General features: G+C 39.2%; 1 protein-coding gene across 1 annotated transcript in view; it reads right to left on the bottom strand.

The window, feature by feature from the left end:
* Positions 1-20,238, bottom strand: part of LOC311226107 (uncharacterized protein) — a 128,129-nt gene extending 107,891 nt beyond the window's left edge. Inside the window, exons 1-2 of the mRNA XM_084311482.1 lie at positions 20,101-20,238; positions 5,142-5,217 (exon numbers count right to left, since the gene is read on the bottom strand). Of these exons, the coding sequence (XP_084167608.1) occupies positions 5,142-5,201 (60 nt within the window). The 5' untranslated portion in view covers positions 5,202-5,217; positions 20,101-20,238. The remainder of the gene's footprint in view (positions 1-5,141; positions 5,218-20,100) is intronic.
* Positions 20,239-20,944: the final 706 nt, after the last annotated feature.

The raw sequence follows: 20,944 nt of genomic DNA, 5'->3' as shown, positions 1-20,944 counted from the left end.
CACGTTCTGGAGAAAGCTGCAGAAAGAGATGAAAACATACTTATACTTTAGATCATATTTTAGTATGAATATGTGAATGAAAAAGTTTAACGTTGCTACACCATGAACAATACATATAGGACCTTGAATGGGCCCTAATAATGGCAATCTAGCAATAGAATTTAAAAAGTTATAGCCCTGCAAAGAAGAGGAACTTCTCCATGTTAAATAGAGCTGGCAACGGATGGTATATCATGAATTTAACCTTAGGCAAGCAAAGTGTTAAGACTACTGTAACTCCCTGTACCTGGGGCTAAATTGTCAAAATTGCCAACATTTTATATTGTAAGCCGTCATTTGAGGCTTTATAAAAGCAGCATAATGAACACAAATCTGTCAGTGCCGAGTCCGACCTCATCTTAAATAACAAACAGCATTGCTTGTTGTAGTTAACAAGGAGAGGAAGAGTTGATTTAGCAAAAAAAAAATAATAATAATAATATTTAATAATCAAATTTTATTAATCAAGATCTACTTGAAATCAGCCCGCGATCTACCTGTCGATCGCGATCGACTGGTTGGGCACCACCAACCCCAGGGCTCTCAGATCAGCTGATAAGGGTCTCCTAACCACCCGTAGGTCTAACTTCAAGTCTAGGGGGGAGGTGCTTTTGCAGTCGCAGCCCCTGACCTCTGGAACAGCATCCCCATGTCCATTAAATCTGCCCCCTCCATCGAGTCTTTTAAATCAAAACTCAAAACCCACCTATATCGCCTGGCCTTCCCTGACTCACTTTGACTCTTGCCGTATTTGTTGACGTGTTGTTCTGTTTTTCCTTTGTCTATCCGTTGATTTTATTTAATTTTTCAGTTTATTTGATACTTTTCTTTGTACTTAGCTTAGCTATGTGAAGCACTTTGGTTGACAAGCGTCATGTTTAAACGTGCTATATAAATACATTTTATTGATTGATTGAAGGTGAAGGCTGTATCGTTTCATCCCATTCCCACCATCTCCCCGAATTACACAATTTTCATTCTGGGTGAAAGATATAATGGTGTAGATGTAGGAACAAAAAGTTCTCCATTGACAAAATAGCCCATTTTGCGCAATCATAATAAAAAATTCTGGACTAGATCTTTCCTCGCGAACGGATATTTGGTCACCACAGAGTTTTATTTGACGCAATTGGTGCGGGTTCGGTCACGTATCTTTGCGCTCGACCAATAGCAGCTCTCCTTGTTGCCAAGTTACAGACAACAAGAGATTGTGTAAACAGTAGCGTGATGTTATTGTGTCATTCACGGAGTACATCTAGACGCAAATGGACAACAAACACATTCTAACGCTCGGAAAATAGGTTTCAAAACAATGTTATATGCATATACGCTACAATATAGGCAATCGATTGAATACAGCTGTGAAACGGGTGATAACGTTCGTGTTATTAACCATACTGTACATTTACATCATATCGCCTTCTATCTACACCAACAACACAGCATTTCACACACCGATGCATGACGTCCTGTCGGGGCAATTATTCAATAAACCTCCATAAACACACAATCCGTGATGCATGCAGCACATTTGTATCAAAAACACTTTACTTTGTGATTCCCAACCTGCAATATTAAAGATGCTGGTACAATTTTCTAAAGATTGAGGTTGTACACAAAACAGTTCAGTGGATAGTATAATGACAAAAATGAATTAATAATTAATTTGGAATAATGGAATAATGTCAAACAATTTACAAAACAATAAGTTACTCATTAACCTTTAAAATAGAATGCAGGTACAAAAATAGATTCAAGAGGTTTATTCGTCATAGCGTGTCCAGGCAAGAAATGCCAAAGCTTATAGTAGAATTCACGTATAAGAGGCGGTCAGGTGGCATAGCGGAGATTGCGCTCGTCAGTGTTAATACACTTATCAATGAAAGAAGAAATGTTTGCAGCTGTGGTAATACTTCAGTTGGTTCATTATAAAAGATACAAACCTGAAAACAAAATCACTTAAATGTTAAATAAAAGGACCACAGTAATGAGGCAGGAGGAACATATTTGTTTGCACTATAATGGTAAAATTGTCAAAATTGTAAAAAAGTGCCCGTAAAAATGATTCTGTGCCCCTACATTTTTCATTTAGGGGCACCTGTGCCCCTAGTGAAAAAGCTTAGTGTACAGCCCTGACCTTACTGTGTGAATGCACTGATTCTACAGTAAAACACTGCACTACTGGCTAGGAATGCACGGAATGCACCTATATGAAAATACCGGTAACCGATATTACGGTATTTTAATACCGTTAATACCAATAACCAATATTAACATTTCTGTTATGGCCGATAAGCGAGATTACCGATGTCGATATGATCTGTATAAATAAAACAAATGGGTCTGTGATAATCGATTTTGTATATAATATTTGTGTACATACTAAAACAATGTTAGCCCACAATCCTGTGCTGCGTCATTGTCACACGCAAGTAACGTTACCCAAACAAACACTGTGTGGCCAAAATATGGCACGCATGCATGCACACACACACACACACACACAATGGCAGCTAGACAGAGAAATAATCAGTTGTTCACATCCGACCGGTTTTGCCCATCATATATTTGCACTTATGTGCTCATTTTATAATAATAATAATAATGCATTTTATTTAAAGGCGCCTTTCAAAGCACCCAAGGTCGCCGTACAGGGTTAAAAACAAATAAAAATACACAGTAAAAACAAAATATTATAGAGTTAGACATAGGGGAGCAGTTATAATAAACTTAAAATTAAAGTGAATATGCCAGAATGAACAGATGTGTTTTGAGACAGGAAACACAGGTAAAAGGTAGCAGCTGGTAAAAGTTTGGTGATTTATGGAATGACCGTTATGTGTCCAAAGCCCGAAATAAAAAATAACTGAACTGAACTGAAGGTTTATGTTTTTTCTGTTGTGAAGCACCTTGAGCTGCAATTTTTGTATGAAAGGTGCTATACAAATAAAGTTTATTATTTTTATTTTTTTTATATTTTATTTTTTTATAATTTTTTAAACAAACATAAACATAAACATAACAACATAAAATTAGATATACAAGCATTAATTAACAGTGCACATCCAATGAAATCACCTGTAAGGGCAACCTAACAAGAAAAGATGCCAGTGAGGGAATACTGGGTGAAGCTCTTTCCAACGCGTGATGCTTGTTGATAATAAAAAGATGTCTTCTCCTTGAGTACTTTTGAGAGTTTTTATTCTTACTTGCAGTGTGGACAAATATAAGCGTACTGTAAACTCTGTGTTTAAACTGGACTTTAAACACAGGATAGTTGCTACAAAGTAAACCCAAAAAGTGACTCAATATAACTGAAAACAAAACAAACGAGCACGGTAAAAAGATAGTGTGGCTTCCCTGTGATAATTACCCAATTCCCTGCACACCTGTGAACACATACATATAGACTGCACCTGAGCGCATATGAGCCCCGCCTCCTGTGCCCACTGCCTGCTAATTGGTCAACACTTTCATGGTGACACGGTGCCTTCATACAATAACATAACGGCAGAAAATCATTAAATTGGCTACATCATCACCATTTAAATAGATGTATTATACAAGATATACACCTAATACTTGCTATCTAATACCCTACACACATAATATGCTCTCGCTCGCTCCCCCCCCCCGGGCCCCCCCCTTAGATAATCCATCCATTATCATTCGCTCCTAACCAGGCACTACAATTATATGCTAGCTTTTATTCTCTCCACCACTTCTAACCACATTGTAATTTTGGATTCACTGAGACCCAAAATTCTTGCTGTAGATATTTCTAGATAAATCACATCGAGATATGTAAGAATCCAGACCTTCCGGCACATTTTTTCCGGTTGAAACCATCGTGATGCTATCAGCTTTTTAGCCGCTGTGATACCAGATAAAACCAATCTCTTTAGCTGTATAGGTACTGCAATCTCAAAAACATCATTCAACAGTAATACAGAGGTGTGTACAGGTATATTCAGAGTTAAGAGATTTGATAATGGCTGGGTCACTTCTTTCCAGAATATCTTAACTGGTGGGCAGTCCCAGTACATGTGCATAAATGTACCCTCATCCCCATTTGTACATAAGGAGCATTTGGAGTCTTGTTTAAGACCCATTCTGTTCAGTCTTATAAGAGTCAAGTATGTCCTATGAATATAGTTAAGATTGATTTGTTGATGGTCCGGGTTCCGTGACGCAAGTCGAACATTTGCCCAGGCTTCTTGCCAATCAAAATGTATTTCCAGGTCTGGTATATCCCTCCTCCAGACTGAGTCTAGGTGGAGGATTTCATACGAGGACGTTAGTAATTGATGATAAAAATCTGATACAAAACCTCTCGATGTCTCTCTTTCATAAAATAATTTGTGGTATCTGTGGTGTACAATTGGTATCCTTAATGGGACACCATGAGCCTTCAAACATAACAATAACTGTGCGTAAAAATAATATGTGGAACTGGTGAGATTACATTTTTTGTGTATTTCCTCATAACTACAAAAACCCTGTTTGTTGAAAACATCTCCTAATGTGTGTATGCCCTGCTTTTCCCATCTAGGGAATCTTATAGGTCGTTTCCAATCAGGAGTGCATTGTTATTGAATAAGGGAGTATGATTATGCCATTTATGTGCTTTAGATTTTTTTTTTTTTTTGTGTTTCACGCCATATCCGGATCGCATGAGTCCAATGGGGCCAAATTTCAGTTTGCATTGCTTAATTGATAATTTGGTGTATATGTCCTGCAGTCTATGTGGTGCTACTATATTTACTTCTAAATTTCTCCAGGATACTGATGCTTGGGGATCAAATAAAGTTTATTATTATTATTATTATTATTATTATTATTATCAGACCGATGCGATCAATAAATAAATCACTATCAGTCACCAGCCGATATATGTTTGCCGATATATATCTGCGCAGTTTCTCATTGAACCGATACCGATGTATGAAGAAAATCACTATGAGCGGCCGATACCAATACGGTCACCGATATATCGTGCATCCCTAATAGTGGATGTTGGGGACTAGATCTAAAACAGTGTGACATCCCAGTCATGAAGCTGTTGGGAGTGAAAAGCAGGAGATACATAGTGCGATACGTACTTTAGACTTCTCCTTGTCAACAGCGAGGGAGACGGTTAAGGCTTTCGTGTGATCCATCATGGTGCAGGGTTGGAGTCTGCAATGGGCAGGGGGAACAAAACGAGAACCAATCACTTTCAATTCAAATCGACAGCTTCATATCTGTCCAACAGTGTGCCATGCTGGAGTTTCAGACCCACGCAATGGATTCACAACCATTTCCGCCCAGATTATCTTGAAAGATATATCAAAATGAACACTCTTTTGTCTGGATTGACACAAAACACTGGGGCCTGGGTATTAGTGTTGGCCTGGGTATCACCTAGCTTGCCTTTTCTGCTGATGCTCTGGACTCATGGAACATCCTTCAACGCACTTTAAAGATCAATACTCGGGACGGCTGGGTAGTGTAATCTCGGCTGCATTGAAAATGAGGGCCCGCCCTCAATTGCATTCCAGAGTCTTAAATAAAGGTGATGATGATGACGACGATGATCTGCATGATGGAAATCAGGGTTACATACAGCTAGGGCTGGGTACAGTTTTTAACCAATACCGGCACCAGTACAAGGAATTCGGTATCGGTACTCAACGGTACCTTTTTTCAGTACTTACTTAAGTCTCTGAAATAACCAAAAATTGTATTTCAGTCGAATATGTCCAGTTCCCATCTGGCAACGCTGGGTGGGATGACTGTGCACTGCAGGGGATGATGAGCCTCAACCAATCTAAAAGTTAGGCCTGTCGTGATAACTACTTTTGTTGGACAGTAATATCGCCCCAGAAATAATTGCGATAAACCATATCATTGGTGCTTTAAGACCATTTTATGCCACTGATATAATGATAATATAACATGAGCATTATGCATCTCACTTTATTTTACCGCAACCAAAGAAATAAGTTGTCAATTCAGTGTAAGCTAAATGGTCGTATACGAAAACCTTTGTTTTAGTGCAGTTCATTCAGACTTTGAAATTGAACGGTTCATTAACTCATTCAGCGCCAGGGATTAGCCTTGTGCAGTTCTAGCTATGCCACGCTTTTAAAGATAGAGGTGCGTCACCTTGTTTGTAGAGCTATATCTATATTCTATATTATAGCTATGGAGACAATACTATAGTCATTTGACAGTGACTTTCTTCCGTCGAACATGCAAAAAAGAGATACTTTTTTCATGCATACGTTCGCACGTTATCCCGTGGTGAATATAAGTATAGTTTAGGAGTGATCCTGGATAATTCCTGAAAGGCTGAGTTATAGGGCGCTACGTGTATTCTACTATAAGCGTTGGCGTTTCTTGCCTGGACACGCTATTATTTCCAAATCAAATGTATAGGTATTATGTTTCATCATGAATGCATGAAAGGGGGGGGGGTAGTTTTTTTATACTTTGATGGCCAGTAACGGCATTCGTGTTGAACACTACAGACGCTGATCAGCTGGATCGATATGAAAACATTGTTGGATCAAGCTGAAATTGATAGTCAGATAGTCCTTACCTTTGGTCGGGGGTATTCCAAAATGAATATTCCAATTGTCTGATCGCGATTTACAGTATTGGTGTCCATCTGGTCCCGGACAGAATTTGGCACAACTTATGGATTGAGTGTGCCAGATGCGCTTCGAAGTGGTCGGATGAAGCGATTTACTCGGCTCCGTCTAAATTTAGCGCCCGGAGGGATTTAAATGTAACACATGGTCTGGAACAGGGTTTACTGCACTCTCGATACTGCCACCTAGCCGGATCTGGCCGGTACTGCACCCTCGGGGTCCCAGTAGCGTGTATGCTTTCCGCAACGCAGTTCGGTTTCCGGGTTCCTCTGATTGGCCGCGACCCCCACGTGACCCGCGCTAGCACGCCCCCTTATCCACCGCTGCAGCTCGCCGCTGTGTTGCAGCGCAGAACGGCTTTGACGCTCGCTTCCTGAGTCAAGAAACGCGCTGTTGGTAACACCACCCACTTCAATGACAGAGCTCTCTTGTTTAATAATATTGTCGCGTCATCTTAATATGCTGCTTATGCAGTTATCAGCTGTATTTGCTTCCTGAGTCAAGAAACGCGCTGTTGGTAACACCACCCACTTCAATGACAGAGCTCTCTTGTTTAATAATATTGTCGCGTCTGGCGTTGCATAAGATTTACATTTAGTCAGCTAGCTGATAACTGCATAAGCAGCATATTAAGATGACTGCATTTCTTGACTCAGAGTGGCGGCGCGACAATAGCGTTTCTTGACTCGGGCGTCTATGCCAAATACAGCTGATAACTGCATAAGCAGCATATTAAGATGACGCGACAATATTATTAAACAAGAGAGCTCTGTCATTGAAGTGGGTGGTGTTACCAACAGCGCGTTTCTTGACTCGACGCGTTTCTTGACTCAGGAAGCAAATACAGCTGATAACTGCATAAGCAGCATATTAAGATGACGCGACAATATTATTAAACAAGAGAGCTCTGTCATTGAAGTGGGTGGTGTTACCAACAGCGCGTTTCTTGACTCAGAGTGGCACATTTCTTGACTCAGGAAGCGAGCGTCAAAGCCGCTCTGCGCTGCAACACAGCGGCGAGCTGTAGCGGCAGCGGTGGATAAGGGGGCTAGCGCGTGTCGCGGCCAATCAAAGGAACCCGGAAACCGAACTGCATTGCGGAAAGCATACACGCGTCCCAGTATGCCTTTTAACGGCAACATACAGGTCCGTGACATTGATTAGAATATTAAGATCGAAAAACGGACCAAATAACGTCGTATACGTGGTTGCCGTTCAACAGTTGTCGAGCAAACACGTATATAAACGTTGTTGCCACAGATTGTGTTCAAACAAAGATACAATCATGTAATCTATAATTAAGATTAAAACACTGGTATTAGGGCTGCACGATTTTTGCAAAAATTTAGATCACGATTCTCTCGCACGATTCTTATTTTTTCAATAAAATCATTTATTGCACTCTTTCAGACAACAGACAGATTTTTTTCCGATTAATCGTATTGCTTATTTCTCTTTAAGTTGAGCATGACATTCTTATATGAACTGTAAACATAAGATGTGAATGCTAGAGGCGCCCCGGTGGCCCACCATGTATATACGCTCAGCGTAACCGCAGCGACCTCCTGGGTTCGAATCCGGCCCAGGACATGTGCCTTTTTTTTTTTTTATAAATTTGTATTGTGACCTGCAACAGGGCAGCTTTAAAACCAGAGACAGTGGACATAATTGTCTTTCTTGCCTGCAACTTAAAGTAATGGCTTTGCTTGTCCAAATGACAATACTGACCAAATTGATTTATTTTTCTCTTGTCCATTTATTTTGTTTGCTTTCTAATTTAAAATACAGTTTGAAACCGTCTGAACACAGTAGGCTATGTGTGCTAGCAGAGCTAGTCTCCAGTTGCGAGTCACGGTGTATGTGTGCGGTGGTTTGTCCACCAAAAAAGCACCAAAAGATAGAAAAGAAACTAGCAGAGCCAGAACTGTTCAACTCCCCTGGAGCCACAGCCACTTTTTTGGTACTTTCGCTTTCAAACCAGCTGCAGCCTGAGAACTGGTGTGAGGGGCTGTAACACTAAAGATGGCGCCAACGACAAAGAATTGCTGCAAAATAAACATACATTTGTTGTTTGAATAATTATTTGAAAAAAAAAAAAATCTTTTTTAATACTAATAAAAAATATAGATAATTATCTATATGAAAAATGTTATTGTGATATATCGTGATAAAATTGTTGGCCATATCGCCCAGCCCTAGTCCTCCCCCATCTCTATCTCTCCCAATTTCCAAACTGTCCTGTCCACAATAAAGCAGAACATGTCATGCCATAAAAATATATATATATATTAAAAAAGAAACGATGCGAATGCTTATGTTGCAACCATAACGCCAGGATGTCACATATCATAATACAAGATTTCCCTCAGCTGTGTGGAAATAAAAATATTTTAACATTTCATAATTATACATGTATATTAAGCCACACCTCCTTAATATGACAGGCAGCATCCCCCCCAGCTATGATTAGGCTATAGACCTTTTATAAATTGACAACATAAACAAGCCCCTTTGTATTTCCTGTTGCAATGTTTGTAAATACAGTTGACAGGAAATAAACAGGGCCATGGGGAACAGATTCTGGTGTTATTCTGCTGCTAGGAGAACAGGGCCCCGTTCCTCGTACGTGGCTAACTGAGTTAGCCGGATAAGCTTGACACTCCCTCGGAAGAAAATGGCAGCTCCCTTCCTCAGAGATCCCATTATACCATTCTGAATAATGTTTTTGTGCTTCGTTTTTCTAGAGGGGTCGTGAGCAGCCGCGGGGGTCGCGAGATGATTTCCAGAATGTATTTATTCCAGAATGTGTGAAATAGGCCTATAATTAAAAACAAAAATAAATTAAACAAAATGCTTTTGAAATGTAAAATAATAGACCTAAAATGCTGATAATAAATCAGCCTATGGATTTCCTACATACTGCACATCATAGCTACGGCGCGCGCAACACCTGTTTGAGCTGCGGGATGAGATGCGCTTGTTTCTGACGGAGAATGCGTCCCAGCTCGCTGCCCACCTCCAATGCCAACTGGATAACAAGGCTAGCATATTTGTCTTGCATATTTGCTAAAGTTAATGGGCTTAATCTGTCACAAAACACAACCATCCTGTCGTTCAATGATAAAATACAAGCGTTCACAAGGAAACTCGAGCACTGGAGTAGAAATGGGACGGATTTATGTTTCCAGAGCTTGATGAATTTATGGACGAAAATGAACACAGTGAAGATGTCTATAACTCACCTGCAAGCCCTTCTTGAACAGTTTAAAACGTGTTTCCCAAGGAAATCAAGCGACCGAACCTTAAAAACAGTGTTTCAGTCCAAGCCACTGGCTGAGTTCTGGATATCAATTGAGGGCGAATACGCACAGCTATCCGCGTGAATGTGGAGGATGATCTCCGAGTCGCTGTCTCCAAATTTAAACCCAGACTAGACTTGTTGTGCTCCAAGCATAGTGCCCATCCATCTCATTAGGTGAGTTGAACATTAGCCTTCTAAATGAAACGCACTATATGTATTCATTTTATGGTTGTTTGATTATTGTGTTATTTTGTGTAGTTATTGTGCGTGTTAAAAGCCTCCAATGCTTATTAGTGCGCATGCGTGTGAACGTTTGCATGTTTCAACCACCTCCTATAATAGTGGGGGTCGCGGCTCTCTGACACCGTTATTTTGGGGGTCGCGGCCTGAAAACGTTGGGAACCCCTGATCTACACATACATGTATTTATATAGTACATGATACCTAAGCGCATACAGTATATATCCTCATACATCTATTAATTCGTATAAATTAGATACTCTTTGGGCTTGTTTTTATCTACTTATTCTGAAATAATAATTTTTGCTAGCAAGATCTCATTCGATGATTCATTCCATTAAGCCTACTGCGAGCAGGCACATTTAAATAAATATAATCTGATTTATTGGGGTAATGAGGCACTTAAAATTAGCTAGGGATGCACCGATATGAAAATTGGCCACCGATACCGATACCTATTGTTCAACTAACACAATCGGCCGATACCGATACTTGTGGCAAAAAATAAGTATTTGTAATTATTTTTAATATATATATCTTTTTTTTTTTTTTTTTTTAATGAAACTACTGTATATTTGTATGTGTATGTTTGTATTTGTAGGCCTCTTTACTTACTTAAAAAAAGGAAACATCAAGAAATATGTTTATGGTATTAATTCCACCATGCCATGTATCACTATCCCTCTCCCAGTATCGTCTGGCGGCCTGCAGATGGATACTATTCTCTCAACCAGAGCTTTCAACCAATGCAATAGAACCATTTTGATTGACAGTCGATTCGGCCAATTACGCCACACCGCTAGCACACACCTCCTGCTGTTCTTACCACCAATCGGCAAGCGTTTATTCATTTTCTACTTCCGGGCATGCCGCCATTGATCTGCTTGCGAGAGCACAACAAACTTAACGTAGCTAATACGTTAGCTGCCCGCCGACCATCGCTCCACAGGATGACCAAACGAGACACAATGATTTTACTGCAACAAATGTTATAATAAAACAAAGCCTTTCTATACATTTGTCTGGTTGAAAACTTTATTAACAGATTGCAGAATGGGTAGTTGGGTACGGAATGAGCAACGGAATGGAACCGAGCTATGAACGGAGTAATGCCTTGCTTGCTTGCTTGCTATCTTTGGGTAAATAATATGCTGATGTTATTGAACGTGTAACACTAACTATATAACGTTAATGCCACAAAACGAATGTTTGTGTCATTTTAACAGCAGATACTTTCTTAAATGCCATCTTCCCGAGAGAGGGGTGTTGACGGGGAGCTGTGATGGGTTCGCTTGGTTGTGTTATTATTTATTAATAGCATTGAACAGCTAACCGAAAGCTAGCGTTAACTAACGTTAAAGGTTTAGCCATAACGTTACGTTGGCTAAAGTTGGGGCTATTCATAATCCAGCAATAATGGCTGCAGACCTGCAAGCAAAGTACAGCAAGTTGGCAAAGGAGTATTCCAACGTAAATCACATTTTCACCAGTAACGTTAGTCTTCCATCTCCCGGTAGCTCATGCTAGCTAACCTAGCTCATGTTAGCGTCGTCACTGAGCGACCACCTCACGTACACAATTAATGACATGTTGCGGACAGCCATATCAGTGACAATGTTGAGCTTTTAGTGCCAAATGATAAGAGTCTGAAGCGGAGTCTCAAAAGAGAATGTTGAATATTTAGTAGTAACTTTGATGCAGTAGCTTGTGTGTGTGGGGGACTGGGGGCGGCGCCGTTGGCAGGACGCGACTGAATTTATCGGCACATTCGAGCTTATCGGCCGATAGGCCGATTGCAGTCAACAAGGCACTTATCGGCCGATACCCGACCGATACATCGGTGCACCCCTAAAATTTGCCTATACATTTTCCCAACACTTACGCATTTAACCTTTTTTAAGCGATATTTTCCCATTAGAAAATCATGGTTTTGGTGATCGACGCCTCCCCCTTTTGAAGTAGGACAGGCACTCGCAATTATCCTGATTACTGAAGTCTGGTTCGAATTAACAAGATTGTTTGAGCGTGAATCAGCCTTTGTGAAACCGAGATAGCCTAACATCAATCATCGGGTTAATTTAAGCTGGCTAATAGGACATTTGATCTGCTTAGTTGAACCACGTACAAGGAACGGGACCCAGCTTTGGTCCCCGTTTATTTCCTGTGTAGGTATATAGCTACTATGGTTTGGATTTTTTTCAGTATATTGGCATTCAAAGCTCAATTCAGGATTCAGGATTTTTTTTTAATTATTATTACTGTGTGTAGATCATTAGACTAAATGGTCATCCTGTTTGTTCATTGTGAGTCACCGTACCTGTGTGTGTGTGTGTGTGTGTGTGTGTGTGTGTGTGTGTGTGTGTGTGTGTGTGTGTGTGTGTGTGTGTGTGTGTGTGTGTGTGTGTGTGTGTGTGTGTGTGTGTGTGTTGACTCTGGAATCCTGTGAGGCGGGTGTGTGTTTACCTTGCGATGCAGCTGGATGCATGTGATGTGTGTGAGCCAGGAAAACAAACAAGGTTTCTATGGAATGGAGTAACGTTAACACTTTGAATGCCCAGCAGGAGGCGCACATTTAGTGCTTGAATGCCCAGCACCACTTCAGTGTTAACGTTAATATCGCCTAATCTATGTTTTAAATTATGGCTATGTGTCTAATCTGCCCGTCGCATTATCAATGACCCATTTCCAGTCAACATTGTCGAAGCGGATTGTTTTTTTATCGGTTCATTTCCGTTTTATATCATTTTGAAAAGCCCTCGTTTTCACGGAAAAAATAAGAGATTCCATGATAATCGCCCTGTACTGGAATATTCTAGAACGGTCATTTTTCGGCCTATTTATAATCGTTTTCAAATAAACGCTAGATTATCGATAGTATATGTGTACGTGTGCACGCTGGTGTCGCACGCTGAAAATCGATTCTCTCAGTTCCTGATCGCTTTTACAGTCAAAACAGCCATATGACAAAAAAATGCTTATATCTCCATGAAAACGGGTCTGATTATCCTAATACTGGTAAAAATAGATTCCTTACCTGAGATCAGATGGTATCCAAATGGATTATTCCAATTCCTGATCGCCATTCTGAAAATCGATCATTTTATTGATCCACCGCATATACTGTACAACACATAATCCCCGCTGCTCTGAGGGTCCAGAATGAAGCTGATCGACTCCGGTCACATGCGTTTTTTTTCTCATGCCTTTTCATTGAGTCCAATCCAAAAGGGTGAATTACCATCTGGGAGACAATAGGGGGCGCTTTTTTCACATCTGAGCGCCTGGAGTGGCTGATTTACCAACGGTAGACTCGGTTGATGAAATATGAATTCAGATCGTTAATTTAAAAAAGAAAAACGAGAAAAAACGAATATTCTCATTATGGGCATTCAACCCGCGGGGGGTAAACCCGAGAAAACTCGGGTTGGGCATCCAAAGTGTTAACCACTAAACGTTTGTTAGGTTGGAATCAGATAATCACAATGGTTCGTGTTTGTGCGCTTCCGAATTGTGCCAACAACATGTCGCCTACTTCGTGCCTACTTCATAGATCAGCAGTCAAGGGCTGGGCGATTCTTGCTAAAATGTGAATCACGATTTTTCTCTCTAAGAATTGACATCACGATTCTCTCACGGTTCTTATTTTTTTTCAATAAAATCATTTAAAAAGTAAAGTTAAAAAAAATATATAATTTAAATTAATATTTTTTTTTAATTAAAAAAAATCGTCATAACTTAGAAATGAGATTACATAGGTCTATGAATCGCATAAGTCTACAACAAAATTGACTGGATCTGCTTTTATCTTGTAAAGAAAATAAATCTGTAAAGACCATGAAATGCCAAAAGAAACCACACATTATCTGTTTAGGTGGAAAATTGTACCTCTCACTTTATTTGAAAAAATTAATATTATTAAAATGAACATCTTGCCACGTTTTCTATTTTTATTCCAAAACATGCCATTATACATAACACCTAAATGTTTCAATGTTTGGGAGGGGCTGCTGAGAAAATGTATATGGGATGAAAAGAAGCCTAGAATCAAACTCAAAATCCTGCAACAAAAAAAAGAAGGAGGGGGACTAGCATTACCAAATTTAATTAATTATTATTATGCAGCACAGGTAAAACCAATTCTAATATGGATGAAAAACGAGATGAGACCCAAATGGAAGTCAATTGAGTTTAATCTAGTGGAATCACTCAGCACATTGATCTTCTCTATAAAAAAGATCAAAATACACAGATCAAAATACACAATTACTCTATATATAACACATTTAAAATCTGGAGGGAAATATGTAAAATAAATAAAATTAAGGAACAAAAAATGATCTGCTTAAGACAAATAGCATGGGACCCAGATTTTTCTCCAAACAGTATTGATGGTTTTTTTAAGACATGGGAAGCTAAGGGCCTCATACGTTTCTATCAAATGTACAATGAAGGAGTGGATTCTTTTGAAAATGTAGCTAATAAATATGCCTGTCCTAGTAATCACTTTCACCGATACCAGCAAGTAAGAAGCTACTTAAGAGAAAAAGTCCAAATTAAAACTCTTGAAGATCTCCACCCCCTTCTGAAATACATGATAAAGACTCAACAAAGCCATAACCTCAAAAACACAACTGGACAAATCTACAAAATGCTTCAAGAAAACAAAATTGAAGATTTAAGCTATATTAAAAATAAATGGGAGAAGGAACTGAAAACAAACATACCAGATAAGGAGTGGAATCAAAGCTTTAAAGATATCTTCCATTACATAAAATCACCCTTTTGGCAGGAGTATGCTTGGAAAATAAATATGAGGTACTTTAGAACACCCGCACAAAATGATCCCGGCTGCTGGAGGGAGTGTGGGGAGAAGAATGCTGACCATACACATATTTTCTTTACAGACCAGAGAAAGACTTTAGTCTTGTTTACATCAGGGTCCCCCATTTTCAATTCATCATAGTTCTACTAAAGTGAAATATCCCTTTAAGCAGTGAACTGCCATCCTGTATTCTTTAGATCTATGTTCATGATTGTTATTTCGTATTTTCTGCTAATAATAAAGCAAAAACCAATGCCCCTCAATTAGAGATGGGTATATATATGAAGTATATTAGAAATATCTCCACAAAAAACGTGTGGTTAATAATTAATGGATCTTGTAACAACAAGTCACAGTAGAACAGTAATAGCATGTTTTTTTACAGTGTTTTACCTACTCTACCACAGCGCAGAAATGTGCACAGGAATATGAATTTGAAAGAAAGAGAACTAACTGTAAAGATTGTACACTACACTACAGTACACTAACATTCAGTGCAAGGCTTTTATTGCGGAAGATAATCGAAACCCATCTGTGCAGCAGACTGTGTTGATGTGCATACGGCCTACTTACATGCCTAGCTAGACCGCTCACATTTAACTGAGATCCTGGGATTTTCTTTACATGTAAAAAAAAATACAAATCTACTGGTCAGATATTTTAGACATAATGGAACAGATGTTTGAGGAAGTGGGTATAGAAAAACATGATATACTCTTAGGAACACGCCCCAAAACCTACAAAAAGAAGAACTATACATTTTTTTTTAAAGAGCTGCAGCACTTAAACAAATTACAAGAGCTTGGAAAAAACTTGAATCCCCGAAAGTAAACAAATAGTTAGAAACTGTAGAGGACATATATAGTATGGAAAAGGTACCCTACAAAATCAATAAGAATAAAAATATGCTGGGAAAAAGATGGGGTCTCTTTAAACTATGGAGGGGTACTAGATGACAGACAGATCAGTCTTTGAGGAAGATTTTAAGTAACATGAAACAGTGATGTCTCGATCTACTGCTCAATTGTTGTCCTTAGGCCTACAGCTACACCTACAATGAAAATTCAAGCCTTTTTACTTATTATTATTATTATTATTATTATTATTATTATTATTATTATTATTATTATTTTCTTTTTTGTTTGGTTTTTTTCTATACATTTATTTATGTGCTATTATTATTGTTGTTGTTATTTTTCTTGTGTGTGTATGTGGGGACGAGTAGGGATGGATGTTGGATGTGTACGGTCCAGGATCTATACTGGTGCTCACCCCTTTGTTTGTGTTTTTGTCTCTTGTTTTTTGTATGGGTGATGGGTAGGGATATCCCGATCCGATCACATGATCGGGATCGGCGCCGATCACGTGCTTTTCAGAGGATCGGGATCGGGATTTTTTTTTTATAAAAATCAGCAGTCAAAAAAAGATTTTTTTTTAAAATTTATTTAACAGTTTAGAACATGACCATGTTCACGTCTTAAACTCATACGGAGGCCTTAGTTTTGGTTTTAAATTACATATAATATATCATTAATGTATTTATTGTCACACAGAGCAGAATAATTGTCCACAACAAACACATCCCCTTTAATTTACACCGTTGCAACAAACACATTCCCTTTAATTTTAGACGCTCACATCACAACAACACGTTGCTCCCCGAAACATGGTTATCCACTGACTTGAGCAGCTGCTAGAGGTTTGTAACTAAGCATTTTAAAATAGAAAGTCAAGCCAGTCCAACAGCAATTGCAATGTTTGCAAGGAGGACATTTCGCGTGGAGGAAAAACTCATGAAGCAGCAGGAGGCGGAGTTTTCAGACTAACTTTTCAGATAACGGCAATTATTTGCTGTGTGACTGAGGATTATCGTCGGCGTTTCAGACCAGAATGGAGCTAATCATTACGTAAGTCGAACACTGAATGTATACTAATGCGCAAACATATATTGAAACTTTTAATATTTCTCATATGAAGCACATATGAATGTAATAACAAGAGCCGCCGCGCTCGCGCCCCAAACTATAGGCAACAGAGGGGCTTCTTGCTCCGCCAGTTTCTGACACAAATGCGTCAAAATTGATTACTAATGTGAAAGATCGGATCGGGAACGATCGGAATCGGTAGATATTTAAAATCACATGATCGGGAGCAAAAAAAGGCGATCGGGACATCCCTAGTGATAGTGATGGGTACAAAAAAGAAAAAGTGTCAAGATTGTATGCGTATGTACATTTGTGTGTATGTACGTATGTAAGTATGGATATGTGCAGTTCAGGGTTTCCGTTAGAATTTTTTTTTGCAGGTCTGAGTGTCCGGTAGATTTCAATCTACCGGACAAATGGGATAAATTCCGGCCAGAGTTTATTGAGCTTAAAAACAATTGATAGGCCTATATAAAGAATGACATCATCAAGGCATTTATAATATTTTAACTTAAAACTAGACTACTTTTGCGTATATACAGTCATTAATATATTCCAAATAAAATAAGTCCCTCGAGACTGCGTGCTGCTGCCGACTTGAGGTGTCGGTGGGCAGTCTGCCCGACCTTAATAAACAGCAGTCTGTTATAATCACATTTTTATGAGCTAACGAATTCCGTTATATTGGACATTTGTATTAATTATATCAAGCGAAGAACTGAGAAATTTGGCAGAGAGACGGCAACATTATCGTGGGTTTGCGCCGTGATGTATATCTCCACCTCCCAACGACTTGGTGCTGCTGCTCATAATGTCCGGTGAAAATAATTCCCTCTAAGCACAATTTGATTATTTGAATTGTATTAAAATAGGCTAAAATTAAATAGCCTATGCGATGAACGAAACAATCATTACATTTGTCGTTGCTTCACCAAGCAGCCGGTCAATGACATCCTGTGTCAGCGAGCTGGCAGCTGATATATTTACGTGAAGCATGGAGCAGGAGCAGACAGAGCAGAGCAGCGGTGTCAGCAGCGCCCCCACCCAACAGCTGAATTGCCAATGGCTGAATTGGAGTACTGCACCCTGCCAAGCCATGCTTCACGGAAATATATCAGCTGCCAGCTCGCTGACACAGGATGTCATTGACCGGCTGCTTGGTGAAGCAACGACAAATGTAATGATTGTTTCGTTCATCGCATAGGCTATTTAATTTTAGCCTATTTTAATACAATTCAAATAATCTAATTGTGTTTAGAGGGAATTATTTTCACCGGACATTATGACCGGAGAGATTAGATATGTCGGACTTCACCAGATTTTGCCAGTCAAATACCGGTAATTACCGGCTAACGGAAACGCTGGTGCAGTTATGTATGTGTATGTGGGTACACATACTATACCTAAATGTAAAATGACTTTCTTTGACACAATAAAGTATATATAAAAAAAGAATTATCTGTTTAATTGAAATCCGCACAGCAGTAATTTCTAATTTGTTAATATTTCAGAAATATCGAATTTTGACTAGGTCCCCAAAATGAATGGAAGTGGATGAGGAGCATGACACCTGGGATGGTAATGGTGGTGTTGACAGCCAACAACAGGGTTAGCAGTGACCGCCAGCTTCCTCGTGGATAGAGGTAAGACTTCTCAAACTTAACTGATTGAATTGATTGATTGAAAACTTTATTAACAGATTGCAGAATGGGTACAATACAGTACGGCTCAATACACACAATTGTTAAAGGATAACTCCACTATTTTGGGAAATTAGCTTATTTAACATCTTCCCTGGAGTTAGACAAGAAGATGCATACCTTTTTTGTCTCTGTGCGTGCATTTTAGCTTTGGGAATAGATGCTCCGTTAGCATAGCTTAGCTTCATCACTGGAAGTGAGGCAGGACAGTAGCCTTACAGTGCCTTACAGTGTATTGCAAGGTCTGACATTGACCAAACTTGATATGCATGACCTTGGTGGGCTCTAGGTCAACTCCTGAAAAGGGGGTCAATGTCAGACTTTGCAATCAAAAGTTAGGGGGCTAATAACCCTTGCCATAATTTCAGTGCGCCCCTAACTTTTGATTGCAAGGTCTGACATTGACCCCCTTTTCAGGAGTTGACCTAGAGCCCACCAAGGTCATGCATATCAAGTTTGGTCAATGTCAGACCTTGCAATACACTGTAAGGCACTGTAAGGCTACTGTCCTGCCTCACTTCCAGTGATGAAGCTAAGCTATGCTAACGGAGCATCTATTCCCAAAGCTAAAATGCACGCACAGAGACAAAAAAGGTATGCATCTTCTTGTCTAACTCCAGGGAAGATGTTAAATAAGCTAATTTCCCAAAATAGTGGAGTTATCCTTTAAGGGGATGCAGACCAGAGAAAGACTTTAGTCTTGTTTACATCAGGGTCCCCCATTTTCAATTCATCATAGTTCTACTAAAGTGAAATATCCCTTTAAGCAGTGAACTGCCATCCTGTATTCTTTAGATCTATGTTCATGATTGTTATTTCGTATTTTCTGCTAATAATAAAGCAAAAACCAATGCCCCTCAATTAGAGATGGGTATATATATGAAGTATATTAGAAATATCTCCACAAAAAACGCGTGGTTAATAATTAATGGATCTTGTAACAACAAGTCACAGTAGAACAGTAATAGCATGTTTTTTTACAGTGTTTTACCTACTCTACCACAGCGCAGAAATGTGCACAGGAATATGAATTTGAAAGAAAGAGAACTAACTGTAAAGATTGTACACTACACTACAGTACACTAACATTCAGTGCAAGGCTTTTATTGCGGAAGATAATCGAAACCCATCTGTGCAGCAGACTGTGTTGATGTGCATACGGCCTACTTACATGCCTAGCTAGACCGCTCACATTTAACTGAGATCCTGGGATACTTCCACCTAGCTATGGTAGATACCTATATTGAATACCGGGTGCCACATATACTATAATAATAACCATCACGCTGGCGAGGCACCAGGCTGTGGAGTTATTATGTTGAAACTTGCAAATACACAACAAAGAAATGATGAACCAAGACAGGCGAGCTAAACAGCTAACGTTAGCCATAATATCGCAATCTACGTTATGCATCGCTTTGGCGAAGTAACAGCTTACCCAAATGTAGACGCCTCCGGCGTGATTTATTTGTACTGTAGCAAAGCAATGCACTTTAGCCTTATTGGTACAATCAAATCATAATAAATGCACGTTGTTGGATCAGTGATCTGTTGGCGCTTCCTGATTACTTCAGAACATCCGGCGACGAGCGGAAGTGGATTCCTTGAAATTCCAGGGCAAAGTGCATTAACTACTGCTGCTATTGTTCTGGTGAGCATTTCTAAAATACTACCAGTTATGCCTATTTTAGTCAAATGAGATTGGCAATATCCCGATGCTTGCATAAATAAGCTTATGATAAAGTCTTGGAAATGTAGGCAGAGGTACGATTCACTCACACCCTTTAGTAAAAAAGTGCCTTTGAGCAAGGCACCTAATCCCCTGCTCCAGTGGAGTGCAGTTCCACCACCAACTGTACACAACTGTAGTTGGTTGTACACTGACACAACAAGAAGTGACTAGTGTAGTGAAGTTTTTTTTTTTTTAATATTTAGTTTTTGTATTTCAAGATATTGTAAGTAAAATGTATCACTGATAGCTAAACGTTGAAAAATGTTCACAAGAATACATTTATCGTATTTGTTACAAGGAATAATCATTCAATCTGAAAAAAATAACAAATTAAGATAGTTGTTTAGAGTAAATATATTTAAGCAAGTCGTATTATCATGAAACAAGTGCAACTTCTAGAAACAAGCACAATTATATGCCAGTGCAGTGGTTAAACTTGCAATATCTTCAAACAAGTCTTTAAACAAGATACAATCTCTTTCAGTGTGTGATCCTCTCTATCTTGCAACTTATTTTCCAGTTGTTGATAGTATTGTCTCTGTCAACTTAC

Source organism: Notolepis coatsorum (genome assembly GCF_963971535.1).
Source record: "Notolepis coatsorum genome assembly, chromosome: 3".
Classification (NCBI taxonomy): domain Eukaryota; kingdom Metazoa; phylum Chordata; class Actinopteri; order Aulopiformes; family Paralepididae; genus Notolepis; species Notolepis coatsorum.
This window is presented reverse-complemented; position numbering and strand designations above follow the sequence as displayed.